Here is a 14235-nt window from a genome sequence, read left to right on the forward strand (position 1 = left end):
CGTTTGTTCCCTCACCCAATCTGCTCTTTTCTTATCCCTTAACGTTACTCCCATCATTCTTCTTTCCATAGCTCGTTGCGTCGTCCTCAATTTAAGCAGAACCCTTTCCGTAAGCCCCATACGTGAGTACTGGTAAGACACAGCTGTTATACACTTTTCTCTTGAGGGATAGTGGCCACCTGCTGTTCATGATTTGAGAATACCTGCCGAACGCACCCCAGCCCCTTCTTATTCTTCTGGTTATTTCAGCCTCATGATCCGGATCCGTGGTCACTACCTGCTCTAAGTAGCTGTATTCCCTTACCACTTCCAGTGCCTCGTTACCTATCGTAAACTGCTGTTCTATTCCGAGACTGTTAAACATCACTTTAGTTTTCCGCAGATTAATATTCAGACCCACCCTTCTGCTTTGCCTCTCCAGGTCAGTGAGCATGCATTCCAATTGGTCTCCTGAGTTACTAAGCAAGGCAATATCATCAGCGAATCGCAAGTTGCTAAGGTATTCTCCATCAACTTTTATCCCCAATTCTTCCCACTACAGGTCTCTGAATAGCTCCTGTAAACACGCTGTGAATAGCATTGGAGAGATCGTATCTCCCTGTCTGATGCCTTTCTTTATTGGGATTTTGTTGCTTTCTTTATGGTGGACTACGGTGGCTGTAGAGCCGCTATAGATATATTTCAGTATTTTTACATATGGCTCATCTACACCCTCATTCTGTAATGCCTCCATGACAGCTGAGGTTTTGATTGAATCAAATGCTTTTTCGTAATCAATGAAAGCTATATATAAGGGTTGGTTATATTCCGCACATTTCTCTATCACCTGATTGATAGTGTGGATATGGTCTATTGTTGAGTAGCCTTTACGGAATCCTGCCTGGTCCTTTAGTTGACAGAAGTCTAAGGTGTTCCTGATTCTATTTGCGATTACCTTAGTAAATACTTTGTAGGCAAACGGAGAGTAAGCTGATCGGCCTATAATTTTTCAAGTCGTTGGCGTCCCCTTTCTTAAGGATTAGGATTATGTTAGCGTTCTTCTAAGATTCCGGTACGCTCGAGGTCCTGAGGCACTGTGTATATAGGGTGGCCAGTCTTTCTAGAACAATGTTCCCACCATCCTTCAACAAATCTGCTGTTACCTGATCCTCCCCAGCTGCCTTCCCCCTTTGCATATCTCCCAAGGCGTTCTTTACTTCTTCCAGCGTTATTTGTGGGATTTCAAATTCCTCTAGGCTTTTCTCTCTCTCATTATCGTCGTGGGTGCTACTGGTACTGTATAAATCTCTACAGAAATCCTCAGCCACACATCTGTCTCATCCATATTAGTAACGATATTGCCGGCTTTGTCTCTTAACGCATACATCTGATTTTTGCCTGTTCCTAGTTTCTTCTTCACTGCTTTTAGGCTTCCTCCGTTCTTGAGAGCATGTTCAATTCTATCCATATTATAGTTCCCTATGTCAGCTGTCTTACGCTTGTTGATTAACTTAGAAAGTTCTGCCAGTTCTGTTCTAGCTGTAGGGTTAGAGGCTTTCATACATTGGCGTTTCTTGATCAGATCTTTCGTCTCCTGCGATAGCTTACTGGTGTCCTGTCTAACAGATTAACCACCGACTTCTATTGCACACTCCTTAATGATGCCCATAAGATTGTCGTTCATTGCTTCAACACTAAGGTCCTCTTCCCGAATATCTGTTCTGTAGCTTGATCCGGAATTCCTCTAGTTTTCCTCTTACCGCTGACTCATTGAATGGCTTCTTATGTACCAGTTTCTTCCGTTCCCTCCTCAAGTCTAGGCTAATTCGAGTTCTTACCATCCTATGGTCACTGCAGCGCACCTTGCCGAGCACGTCCACATCTTGTATGATGCCAGGGTTAGCGCAGAGTATGAAGTCTATTTCATTTCTAGTATCGCCATTTGGGCTCCTCCACGTCCACTTTCGGCTAACCCGCTTGCGGAAAAAGGTATCCATTATCCGCATATCATTCTGTTGTGCAAATTCTACTAATAACTCTCCCCTGCTATTCCTAAAGCCTATGCCATATTCCCCCACTGACTTGTCTCCAGCCTGCTTCTTGCCTACCTTGGCATTGAAGTCGCCCATCAGTATAGTGTATTTTGTTTTGATTTTACCCATCGCCGATTCCACGTCTTCATAAAAGCTTTCGACTTCCTGGTCATCATGGCTGGATGTAGGGGCGTAGACCTGCACTACCTTCATTTTGTACCTCTTATTAAGTTTCACAACAAGGCCTGCCGCCCTCTCGTTAATGCTATAAAATTCCTGTATGTTACCTGCTATATCCTTATTAATCAGGAATCCGACTCCTAGTTCTCGTCTCTCGATCCGCTAAGCCCCGGTAGCACAGTACGTGCCCGCTTTTTAGCACTGTGTATACTTCTTTTGTCCTCCTAACCTCACTGAGCCCTATTATATGCCATTTACTACCCTCTAATTCCTGCAATAACACTGCTAGACTCGCCTCACTAGATAACGTTCTAGTGCTCAGCGTTGCCAGATTCATATTCCAATGGCGGCCTGTCCGGAGCCAGGGATTCTTAGCACCCTCTGCTGCGTCACAGATATGACCGCCGCCGTGGTCAGTTGCTTCGCGGCTGCTGGGGACTGAGGGCCGGGGTTTGATTGCTGTATTCATATAAGAGGTAGTGGCCAAGTACTGCACCAGGGTGGCCAATCCTGCTCTGGTGAGGGAGTGCGTTACCGGTTCTGATCGCCGGGATCAGGCCGCACTCCAGGCCTGTTTATGCAATTTTCTCAACACACGTTTTTTTTTTTTTTCCGGTGGAGAATTGCGCGGCACCGGGATTCGAACCACGGTACTCTTGCACGCGAGGCGGATACTCTCGCCACCGCAGGAGTTGTACGCCTCATTTAACCTACAGTGGTGCCTTCCTTGATCAGTCAAGGTGGACCAATCTGAGCTCGGTTAAACCGCACAGATGGCACTCAACTGGAGAAACCTGGTATTTATGACCTGCACATGTGTGGTCATACATAATAGAGGAGAGAGGGTCCCCGTACAGTGATAAACTAAAAGAAAAAGAGAGAGAGAGGAAAGGCAGGGAGGTTAACCAGAGGGGATGATCCGGTTTGCTACCCTACACTTGGGAAAGAGGGGAGGGGGTAAGAGAAAAATATTTTTTTTAAGAAGGGAAGAGAATGGGGGATTTGAACTCGTGACCCTTGGATGTTGCCTGGAGAGATAGCTCAGTTGGTTGGTCCGTCAGGCCCCCGGAAACACTGAAGCGCCATAGCTCCTGTCCAGAGCCTCGAGCATGCTTACGTGAAAATTAAGGGACTGGCATACTTTCTTGGAAAAATGGCCGCCCGTCGATGAGAGGGAACTCGAGCGGCTCTAGAGTCTAGGAAAAGCTTAAGCAGGTGCGAGCGCGGCACGCTTAGCGTGGGAAGCTAGCCCGAGTAACTATCTCAAGGACTGCTGCTCACGAGAGCGAAAAACCTTTGTGTAACTATATTAACCCTAATAAGACTACCTTCGAAAAGGGATCGGCCCAGAGGGCTGTACTACGAGTGCTATGACTGATATTTCTCTCTCTCTCTCTCTCTCTCTCTCTCTCTCTCTCTCTCTCTCTATATATATATATATATATATATATATATATATATATATATATATATATATATATATATATATATATATATATATATATATATATATATTGGACCACAAGGAGGCTATTTAACTCGGCTCCCTAATTCTAAGCCCATGGGCGCACTTGCTTTGCGAATCCCATGCATATATACTTTTTTGGAACTATATATATTTTTTCGCACCGTAGCTGGACCACAGAGTTGCCGGAGCGGGCCGTGCCTTGTATATGTGTACTGTGACACTGTGTTTCTTTCCACAAGTTGCCGCTCTTCTGTCTTCCTTCTGGGCCCCTTCTCTATTGTGCCCCCCGCCACCCAATTCAACTTGCCCTCTCTCCCGCTACAACGGCAGCCCACGCACTGGTGTTGCGGAGCGACCGTTTTCTCCCTCCTTGCCTCGGGTGCACGGGAACCTAGCTGCCGCTACTTCCCGCCCCCCTCACTCTCCGACTCACGTCTCCCTCCTCCTGTGTGCTTTTTTTTTTCTTTTTCTTTCCTTTTTCTTTCTTCCCCCCCCCCTTTTTTTTTTTTTTCCTCACTGACCTCCTTGCTCTACATACATGTGACTCCGCCTTCCTCTTGCCCTGCATAGCTGCCAAAGGCCGCTGTAAATCTGCCAAGGCGCCGAAAATCAATCACTGTCACAACTGTTCCTCTCGGTTTGATGTATGTAAGAACGACCGGGCACCCGGTCTGGTGTCTTCACTACCAGGGCCGAACTGCCATTTTTTTGTAAACCCTGATGAAGATCGGTCCACCGATCGAAACTGTCGAAATTAAATACTTGTTCTGTTTACCTTGTAGCACCACTCAAGTTCTTTACGTTTGAAAGGTAGCCTGAAGAATCCCTCTTTGCCTACTATATATATATATATATATATATATATATCATCTATGGGATCGAATGCGAGCTCTGTTGCTTTGTTTCTGCGTGTAGTAGTTAAGAGAACGAGTTTAAGGGAGGAGAAGAAAAAAAAAAGAAAGGAAAGGAATATTTCTGACTGGCTACTTTATCCTGCGGCAACTGCGCCTTCTTTGCCTGCCTCTGCTTTCGGGATGCTTTCTGTTGTTCGGCGATCGCTTCTCGTATCTCCCTGCTCCACCAGCTTTTCGGTTTCTTTTTTTCCTTTCCAACGAAGTGAGCGACGATAGCGCCGCCGCTTGGTCCGTTTACATAGGTTATATCTATCGTTCGTTAGATCAAATTCCGGTCGCATTTCGATGGGGGCGACATGCGAGAACACCCGTGTACTTAGCTTTAGGTGCACGTCAAAGAACCCCTGGTGGTCGAAATTTCCGGAGCCCACCCCTACGGCGCGCATCATAATCACGCCGTCGTTTTAGCACGCAAGACTGCAGCACTTAAGTCCTCACACTCCTTTCCGAACCTCTACAACCACTCTGTGGCGATTTATTAACGCGATAGCGTTAAGAGGAAGCTTTAGCTTGGGCCCAACTCCGATGCAGGCTATTCAAATACATGTAAAAAGCAAAAACGCTTTCCTGAGATAACCCCTGGACGGATTTTAATGAAATTTGTTGCATTTGAGAGAGAAAGTTAAATTATAGTGACTGTTGGTAGTGGAATTTCGATTTAGGGCCTGAATGTTGTTAAAATAATTTTAAACAATTCGTAAGTTCGAAAAAAAGAAAGACACACGTAGCTTATAAATTAATAGCTCTGCATCATGGAACAGATATCGCGGTTCTGTAAACGGCATCCATTAGATCATTGAAAGCGGACAAGTTCGATATGTCAGTATTTGTTACGTTATGTGCAAGGGTTCTGAAAAAGCTGTATTTGCATATTACTAAATTTTTTTAGATTCACGTGTAACATATCAATTTTGTCCGCTTTACTACTAATACATTCAATTCACAGAATTGTGGTATAATTTTTCTTTGCCGAGTTAGAATTGTAAACTTGATAGTTTCGTTTTGTGAAAATTTTTTATATTTGCCAATTTTTAATAAAATATTCACGACCTAAATAAAGAACTCGAAACCAACAGTCACTAGATTTTAAGCTTGTCTTTTAAATGCAACAAACCTCGTCAAATTTGGTGCATTGGTTGCCGAGAAAAACGAATCCTGTTTTTTAAATGTATTTAGATAGGGGCACCCGAGCTAAAGCTTCCTCGAGCATTAGATGAGATGAGGCCTCAAGGCGCCGCGCGGGCGTTTCACTTCGGCCACGTCGCAGACCCCTTTCAAGACACACGAGCGCCGGCAACGCGTCCCCTACGGCTTTCGCCCAAGGCGTACTCTACTACGGCGTGTGCGTTTGCGGTGGCCAACGCCGTAGTAGGCGCCGCGGTTGCCTCCACTCTGTACCACAGTGTAAGAGAGAATGGACATTAACAGGAAGGATGGCCTATGCGCGGGTGCGGGTCAGTGGGGATCATAAAACAAAGAAACGCAAGAACCAAAGGAAAACAAAAGAAAAAAAGAACACTACACATTCATAACCTGCCGGCCAAGCCGGCCTCGCGCACAAACTCCCCCAAGGAGTTGATAGCTCGCCGGGCCTCGACATTAGGGGGTGGCGTAGTCCATGCCTCCAGCAACGCCGCATCCTTTTTGTTTGTCTCTTACTGTCGCGAGTCCGGATCGACAGTCCCGCAATAATAGGTGCTCGACTGTCGGACGAGCACCGATGTCGCACATACTGCACGTCGTCGTTGTTGTCCTGAGTGGCCGTGGCACATACCCACAGTGGGGGATTGGCCAAGAATCGGGTGGTTTAATTAGGCGCATAAACATAATAATGATGCACGTCCCTGGTGGCAATGTCACGTACGGCTCCCGTTTCTTCGTCCTCCTCGTTCTCCAGGCGTTGACTCTGATGCCCTCGCGTCTTCCTTGAAGCGGCGTGTGCGCGCCACTTAGCAGGGACGTCTTCGATGACTGCTGAGCCGATCCTGGCTTTGTGCACCAGTACTGACGCGCCCCGAGGAAGCCCCTTGGGCAAAGAGGGTGGGCTTTGTGTGGTGCCTTCAGCTCCCGTTTCGCCTGCAGTTTGAGGCGCTCGCGCTCGTCCTCCAGGTCCGCCCGCACAGGAATGAGAGGGGCCGGCTCCAGGGGAGGTGAGAGGGAAGATAGCAGCTCGCTTGCTGCACTGTGGGCCGCACCATTGCCGATGCTGCCCGAGTGTTCCGGAACCCAGCCCACTCGCACGCCCGTGCCGTAATCCCGATGAAGAGATGCGCATGCGACCTTAAAGGGACACTAAAGCGAAACAAAAAATCAGTTTAGTCTAATAAAGCATTGTTTGGGAACACTACAGGAAGTCATTTCAAAATAATAGTATGATTACTAGATGAGAAAATGAAGGTCGAAGTATCGGTATTTGAATTTCGCGCCAAAAGCCCGACACCGGTACGTCAGTGTGACGTCAAAGATTCCAAGGTATGTTTCCGCATTAGGGGCCGCGTTAGCTGGGTAAAGGTTCCTGAAACCTGCCATGTTTAATATTCGATTCCTTCGGAACACAATGTAGTCAATCTGTACCGCTATGTAGTTAAGTAGGCCCTAGAAGATGCCATCAAAATCTATGACATCACAGCGACTAGGTGCGGGAACTTCAAGGAGGCGTCGCCACGCGTCTTTCGTTCTTGCGCTTTTTCTGGCTCACCAAGCGTCTTATCGTAGCAAGAGTGGTGTTTTTGGTGTCCCAGAGAGATAATTTACTGATGCAGAAGAAATAACTCTTCTCCTTAGCGTCTCTTTAATATCATGGACCCACCTGCCGACTCTAGGCATCCCCGTGAGCGCCTTTAGGGCGTCCAAGGACTCGGCGAATATTGTGAACCCTTTGCTTCTGTGGTCTTCCGCACTTATTTCCGCCTTTCCCGTAAGCCTCTCTATGGCAAATAGGATAGCCTGCAGTTCAAGGGACTTTACGGTCAGTTTTTGCTGGTGTCGGTGGACCTGTACATCTTGCTTCTTACTATCAACGACTGCCAGTGCTTAGCAGGATCCCAGGCCGCATTTGTGAAAATGGCATTTTCTTTCAAGTCAGCCCGTTCTGCAAGCTCGGCTCTATAGTTGCCGTGGTGCTTTTTCGTTTGCCGGCGAGTGATAGGTTTTGTTATTCGAACCTGCACGTCGTCCCAAGCAGCGACAGCAGTAATAACTTTCACCTTGTTCGACGAACATTCTCCGTCTAACTCCAAGAGCAGCTGTCCACGGTGTAACAACATTACAAGTCTTACACCACGGAGGAAGGAAACTAAGGAGAGGCCCTGACGTCACTCTTTGTGAAGCAAAAGTGAAGCCGGAATTTGGCGTTGCTCATGGCGATGCTCCGCCTTTTGGGCCACCCTCCTCTCTTGTTTACATCTTTCGTGAAACCACGCCGCGCTGCGCGTGGTGTCGCGCGCGCTCGCGCAACATCTGGCAGAGCACGGTGCAAGTAACACAGCGCAACAAGACACGGTGACTAACGCAAACCCGCCCACTCAGCGCCTTTGCCTCGGCCCGAAACCTACCAGAGCAACACGTGTGAGCGCTCAAAACCATAACAACGCCGCCATTGTGGCCCAAAAGGCGTGGCCATACAACAAAAAAAATTAAAAAGCAGCAAAAAAATGAGAACCCACTACGTCATTTCCGCCACACTTTTCTCCTAGCGCGCGGAAGGGATAGGGCCGTGTCGAACGCGGCCAGGATGCGTGCCCTCTCCAGTGGCGCGCGAGGCAGAGGGGTGAGGCGAGGGAGGAGGGGCATTCTCCGGCGGCTGCTACGGTGCCTCGATGTCCTCCTCGCCCACCGCTCAGCAGAGCATTCCTCGCTCGCGCATGCGAGATTGAACCGCGTTCGCCGGCTCACCCTCACACGCTCTCATACGGAACCTCACCGCGACGGCGACGGCAGAAATGCGGCTGGAGTGTCCATGTAATTGCTATCGCACTAAAAACATCATTCTGTTACGCGGAAACTCGTACCCCTATTCCAGCGTTTCTATAATGCATGTAATGCACCATTATCTAGTCCACGGTGCGGCGCGCCCACTCTCTTGAACTAGAGTTACTGTATATGCTACCAAAGGTAGTATATGCTACCTTTGGTAGCATATACAGTAACCTTGAACCACTTCCAGATGGCGCTCGCCTCCGCCGCATCGCGGCCCATGGCCGCGTCTCTACCAGAAAGCACGCCTTCGTGCATAGCGTTTGCCGCGAGCGTTTCCCGGTAAATATTACGGTTACACACGCTGCCCTTGCCGGGCAGCATGAGGAACAGTCGAGAATCTTCTAATGCTATCGCGTTCCACTCTTAAAGGCAAACTTTAAGGGCCTGGTATGGCTCGGACTGCATGGGACTATTTGCCGAAGCACTGTCGCCGTGACGTAACGAGGTGGCGGCGAACGTGCGCCGGAGATTTAGCATCGTGCTGAAGGAACTAAATGGACTTACAAGTCAGGAAGCATATTCTCGCTATTTACATTTCTTGATGTCAACAAAATTCAGCCGAGCGTAATGGTTGCATGCGCACAGTGTTATCAAAGTTCACATACAAACTTTTGCACGTTTTAATGTAGGTTTTTAAGATGAAGCAGATTATTGAAATATGTTGATTTGTTTTGTAACTCTCATAGTTTAGACAAAAATCTTATCAGAGTTTGCTGCTGTATGGCCCAGTTGGACTTCACTTCCGAAGCCTCTGGTTCCACCTGTACTTCAAGTAGGGGGCTCAAAACGTATTTGGGTGGACAAGTTAACTTCTGAGTGAACCTGGTTGATAGGGTGCCAGTTTGCCCTTGTCACTATCGGTACGCTTCGCCATAACAGGTGGATTTTGTACTCATCGATGAGACAAGAGTATGAGGCAAGATCTTTGCGTCGTGGTCATTGATGCCACCTTGTCTGACTGCACCAACTTTGGTCTGTCGTTCCATTTGAACATATGCCAATTCTGCCTGGACAACATCTAGAAATCATGTCATGCGACTGATGCTGACAAACTGGGTAATGAAGGCCTTCACAAATGTGTAAACAGGGAAGCCGTTCTCCTAATTTGGCATGCTGGCGCTGTTTACAGTCGGCGTGTGTCTGGGTGTACCTCTCCACGAAAAATTAACACGACTCTGGCAGCTCTCGCAGATTGATTCAAATGAGGGAGAAGCAGTGCCAAGAAGTTGGGACTGGATAAATCAAGATTTGCACAGCGGATCAGGCCACAAGTCTGGAGCCCATACTTTTGGCATACTTTCAGCGCTGTGGCGTCACAGCTTGTCAGCAGACAAGGTGAAACGGGTGCTGCGATCACAGGGAAAAAAAAAGCAAGGCGTAGCTTTACTGCTTGAGCTCTAAAGTGCCAAAAGCATTCTCGCGTCCATCGCTTTTTTGCTAGGCTGGACAGAAGAAGCACCAAGTGTTTCGATTGACGCTGATAATAAAGATCAACATCAGCCTCTTGCAAAGCGGTTTAATTTGATTTAGGTCATTTAACATCATAACGTAACACACGCAATATGAGGAGACGCCATACTGGACGGCTCCGAAATAATTTTGACTACCCACCCGAGTTTTTTGTGTGCGCTTCAGTACACAAATGTTCTTGCAGTTTTCTCCCATCTAAATGAGGCCACAGTGGACGGGCATCGAACCCGTGACCTCGCAGTCGGCAGCAAAATAGTACTGCGCATATCTACTGCACTACCGTGGCGTGTTCCTATTCAGCAGTGTCCAGCTAAACTTGCAATAAAGTCTCTGTGAACAAAGACACAGCAAATAAAACGTATAGAAAGAGTTTCTGTTTATTCCATTTATGCAGTTCTTTCAAGCACTCTGTGAACCTCATTTTCACCATGCAACGCAGGCACAGATCAAAAGAACCTGTGCAGTTAACGGCTGTGGCTCATGCAAACCTATGTACAAACACAACCTCAGCTAAAAAACAAACAATGCAAAAACGACACCAATATCATGCAAGTTCCTTCACTTCCTTTTACAGAAATCTCGCGACACAATGCTATAGTCGGAAATGAAAAGCAGGCACCATCAGAGAGGATGCTTTATTTGAAGAACCACAGTAGTGGGTTGCACCCTTGAGAGTGACCATTCAACCTAGGCTCAAAAATTTCGCTATTAGAATACACATTAAACACAGTAATGCTATCACCGTGTAAATGCAGACAGTTTGAATAACACTTAAATTAAATTGACTTTTGGAAGCACAATTCTCATTTAGGGCCTCAAATTTCTTGTACTGCTGAAAATAACTTCAAAGAAATTGAAGCACCATGTTCAAAACTCGATACCAAGAACAGATATCTATTAGAGCGTTCAAAATGAACAAATATGATACATTAGTTTACAGCTTACATAGAATTCTAGCAACAGCTTGTCATTTTTGCAAAAGTCCTATTCGCAAACATTTCGGGCCAGTTCACAATTTATCAATTTCCTAGATTTACAACTTGCCGATGATAAGTCTGCAAGTTCTCTATGTTGTAGATAGTACAGTTTCTGTTGCCTACTTAATCAGTTATAAACTTGATGCTCCCTTAGCTTTTACATTTTATGATTTTTATGGCAATTTTCTAGACCAAAATGCAGAAAAAAAACCTCCACAGGATCGGTAGATTTCTACCTCCTTCTCTAAATACAACAAACTGCATCAAAATCAAGCCAGTGAATGGCGAGCATAATCCATCAAAGATGGGAGCTCCTACAATAAATTTTGCTCTAAAATACACTAATTTACACAACAAATACTCGAATGATTACTGCTGCAAAGTGACTCAAAGGACAAAGCTAAAACAAACAAAAAGAAACACTTTCCCGCAGTGCGTGCGCAGGTAAAAAAAAAAGCAAACAATCATAGTTACCAAAGATATGTCACCCAGCATTAGCTGAAAAGTTACGGATCGCATCAGCACCAAATACGTTGCACGAAGGTCTTCATGTTGGTACGGTATGAATGAAGTTCACTAATAGTGGCGAACTGTCTTGCAAACACGCAAAAAGAAAGAAAAAAAAATGCCACTGACTTGCGCAGAGACTAGACCAAGAAGACTAAGAGTGAATTCCACTGGTCGACGTGGAGCAGACTTTTGCTTCTTTATTTTTTTTCTGATTCGAAGTGGATTTATATTTTTCAGTGCTTGTTTTCATTCAACTTGCTCCATGGTGCATTGGTGAGCTATCGATGCAACAGGAGTACTGCCCAGCAGATGCATCTCCTGCTTCACTGTTGAGGTGTGGGTGCAAACGAAGCGCTTCGTGGTGGATCTCTCTCCTGCTCTCCATTAGGGTGCGGCTGCAACTGGGGCACATCGTAGTGCTTCCTCATTGGTCCAGCATAAAGCAGTATGCAGTTCCCACCTGAGATCTCTGGATCTGCGAAGTTATAGTGCTGTCTAGGCGTTCGTTTGAGGATTTTGGTAGTGCCCGAGAATCGACCAATGGAATTCGTTACGAGCGAACTGACTGCGCAACTGTCAACCTGCACCGTGCAAACAGCCAAGAGAAAGCTTTAAAGCGTGCTAGGTTGATTTACAGGGTGCAATAGAAAATTCATGCCCTTTACTTCTAGTGGCTGCAACACTTCGCGAAAGGAGCAACATTGCTCCAGCATGTACACAGAACGGCACGCCACACATCACAACGCTTACCAAAACAGGCCGTGACGCGGTCACGTCGCAAAATACAACAAACACATTTATTGCCGCGCATATTTCTTGCTGCATTAGTGTGCTTTTGTAGTAAGTGTACACTTGGCAATGGTAATACACGCTAAGAAAGATTAAAAAGTGAAATGTCTCAAAAGCATGGCAGAACTCACAGGGGACACAAAGTTCTAGCAAGCTAAAAACATCGCGGGTTTGCCTTCACATGCAAGAGTCTTCATTCTAGAGAATCACAGAGAAAAGCGTAGCTTCAGTTCGATCACGTTAGCAACCTCCGGCAAGGCATATTCAGGTTCGGGGGTCCCTCGCTTTTGGCAGGCGATTTACAAAAATGCATCTGCATGACCCGGTAGAAAGAACAGTTCCCACCGGCTCCCCCGACAGTTACCTTGACGGGGAGTAAACAATGCACTCATAAATACCGTATGAAGAGTTCCAACACTTCCAAGTCACAAAACCTTTCCTACGAGCAACGTCCAGTGTCCCACGTCCACACTACCTCTTGCTGTACGAACGACTAGCCGTGCTGGAGAATTAACGGCCGCCGCATACTCCTGAACTCCCTGCGAAACACAAGCAGACGAATGCCGTCTGGTTTTCTCGGCACCAAAGTTTGGCTAGATGGAGGGCAGAGCATTTGCAAACAATGGCGGTGGAAGGCGACGATCCAAGCTCTGATCCACGACAAAAAGAAGAAAAATAAAATAAAATAATAATAATAATAAAAAAGCAACACTTGCACCAGAATTAGATGGCACACGGGGATGAAAATGAGGCAAAGCAAGGTGCAGGCAGGAGTCGGATTGAGAGTGCACCAGCAGACGGCACCAGCAGACGGCACCAGCAGACGGCACCAGCAGACGCCAGCAGACGCCAGCAGACGGCACATGCACGGCACCTAGAAGGTGCCGTGCATGTTGGTGCTGCCGCCTTCTTGCCGCATGCGCTTGAGTGCCCGCAGCGCCCTCTTGGCAGCTGTGCACTTGGCGATGCGCTTGTTGCGGCCGACGCCGACGAAGCGGCCCTTGCCGAAGACCTCCACTCGGATCCGCACCTTGCCATTGAGGGTCATCTCAGCACGCCTGCAGTGAATAAGCGTTCGTTTCAACACAACGAATCAACTGCCTGCTTGGGTGATTGCAGGTATTAACAGCGCGATTGTCTAATGAAAACCTTTCTGCATTTTGCATGTGTACGAGGAGAAAAATTGGATAAAAACTCTGGGCTGTCCAGCGAGCTGAGGAAGCCGCTTCGAGACAAGGTCTCGGAACCGTGTCCGCAGCGGGTGCCCAGACCCACTAAAAGGACGCCGGACTCAAATCTTATTCATTTGAAAATAAAGTTTATGCTCTCCCAATGCCTCCACTAGATTCTCCATGGTTCAGTTCAATGAGACAGAACTCCCAGCCCCTTTAAATGAACAACTGTAGCCAGTGTTTACTTGCTGACCAGCCAATCAGAATAAACTGGCAGGGTGTTGGTACTCACTCGAACTTAGCAGTCTGAGGTTCCAGCTCCAAAAGTTCCCTGATTGGGGACTTTGGCACATGAGTGCTGAAATACTCTGGAAGGAGAAGAAGCAACAGGAAATGCATTCCGTTATCCTTTTGTGCAGGAACAAACAATTGCATATTTAGAGCATGCTCTCTGAAAGAAATAAAAGACAAAGCATGCTTAACTACAGATGTTACAGGACCAGTGTAAACTTTAATAAATGTGCAGTTGGGAACTGTCTAAAAAATGGGGACATGAAGATATTTGTTTCTCAGGTGTACTTAACAGTGAGGGATCGAGCTAAAGCTTGTTAAATATGGAATTAAACTCTTCATCCACGCTGGGTCTTGGGGGAGGTGGAGGGGGGGTTGCTTTCTGCACATTTTGTGGGTAAACTTTGGTCTGAATTTTGTTATCAAGCAGACAATATAATTGACACTAATTTACACAAAAAACATCTATCCAGA

At 46.8% G+C, this 14235-nt stretch overlaps 1 protein-coding gene across 3 annotated transcripts in view; it reads right to left on the minus strand.

Moving 5' to 3' along the window:
* Positions 1 to 10381: 10381 nt before the first annotated feature.
* Dcr-1 (Endoribonuclease Dcr-1) overlaps positions 10382 to 14235 on the minus strand; it is a 53481-nt gene continuing 49627 nt past the window's right edge. For all 3 annotated transcript variants that reach the window (XM_050181105.3, XM_055072485.2, XM_055072486.2), the window contains 2 exons: positions 13763 to 13838; positions 10382 to 13356 (listed from right to left, as the gene is read on the minus strand). In XM_050181105.3, the coding sequence (XP_050037062.3) occupies positions 13173 to 13356; positions 13763 to 13838 (260 nt within the window). In that variant the 3' untranslated portion in view covers positions 10382 to 13172. The remainder of the gene's footprint in view (positions 13357 to 13762; positions 13839 to 14235) is intronic.

Source organism: Dermacentor andersoni, chromosome 7 (genome assembly GCF_023375885.2).
Source record: "Dermacentor andersoni chromosome 7, qqDerAnde1_hic_scaffold, whole genome shotgun sequence".
Lineage (NCBI taxonomy): Eukaryota > Metazoa > Arthropoda > Arachnida > Ixodida > Ixodidae > Dermacentor > Dermacentor andersoni.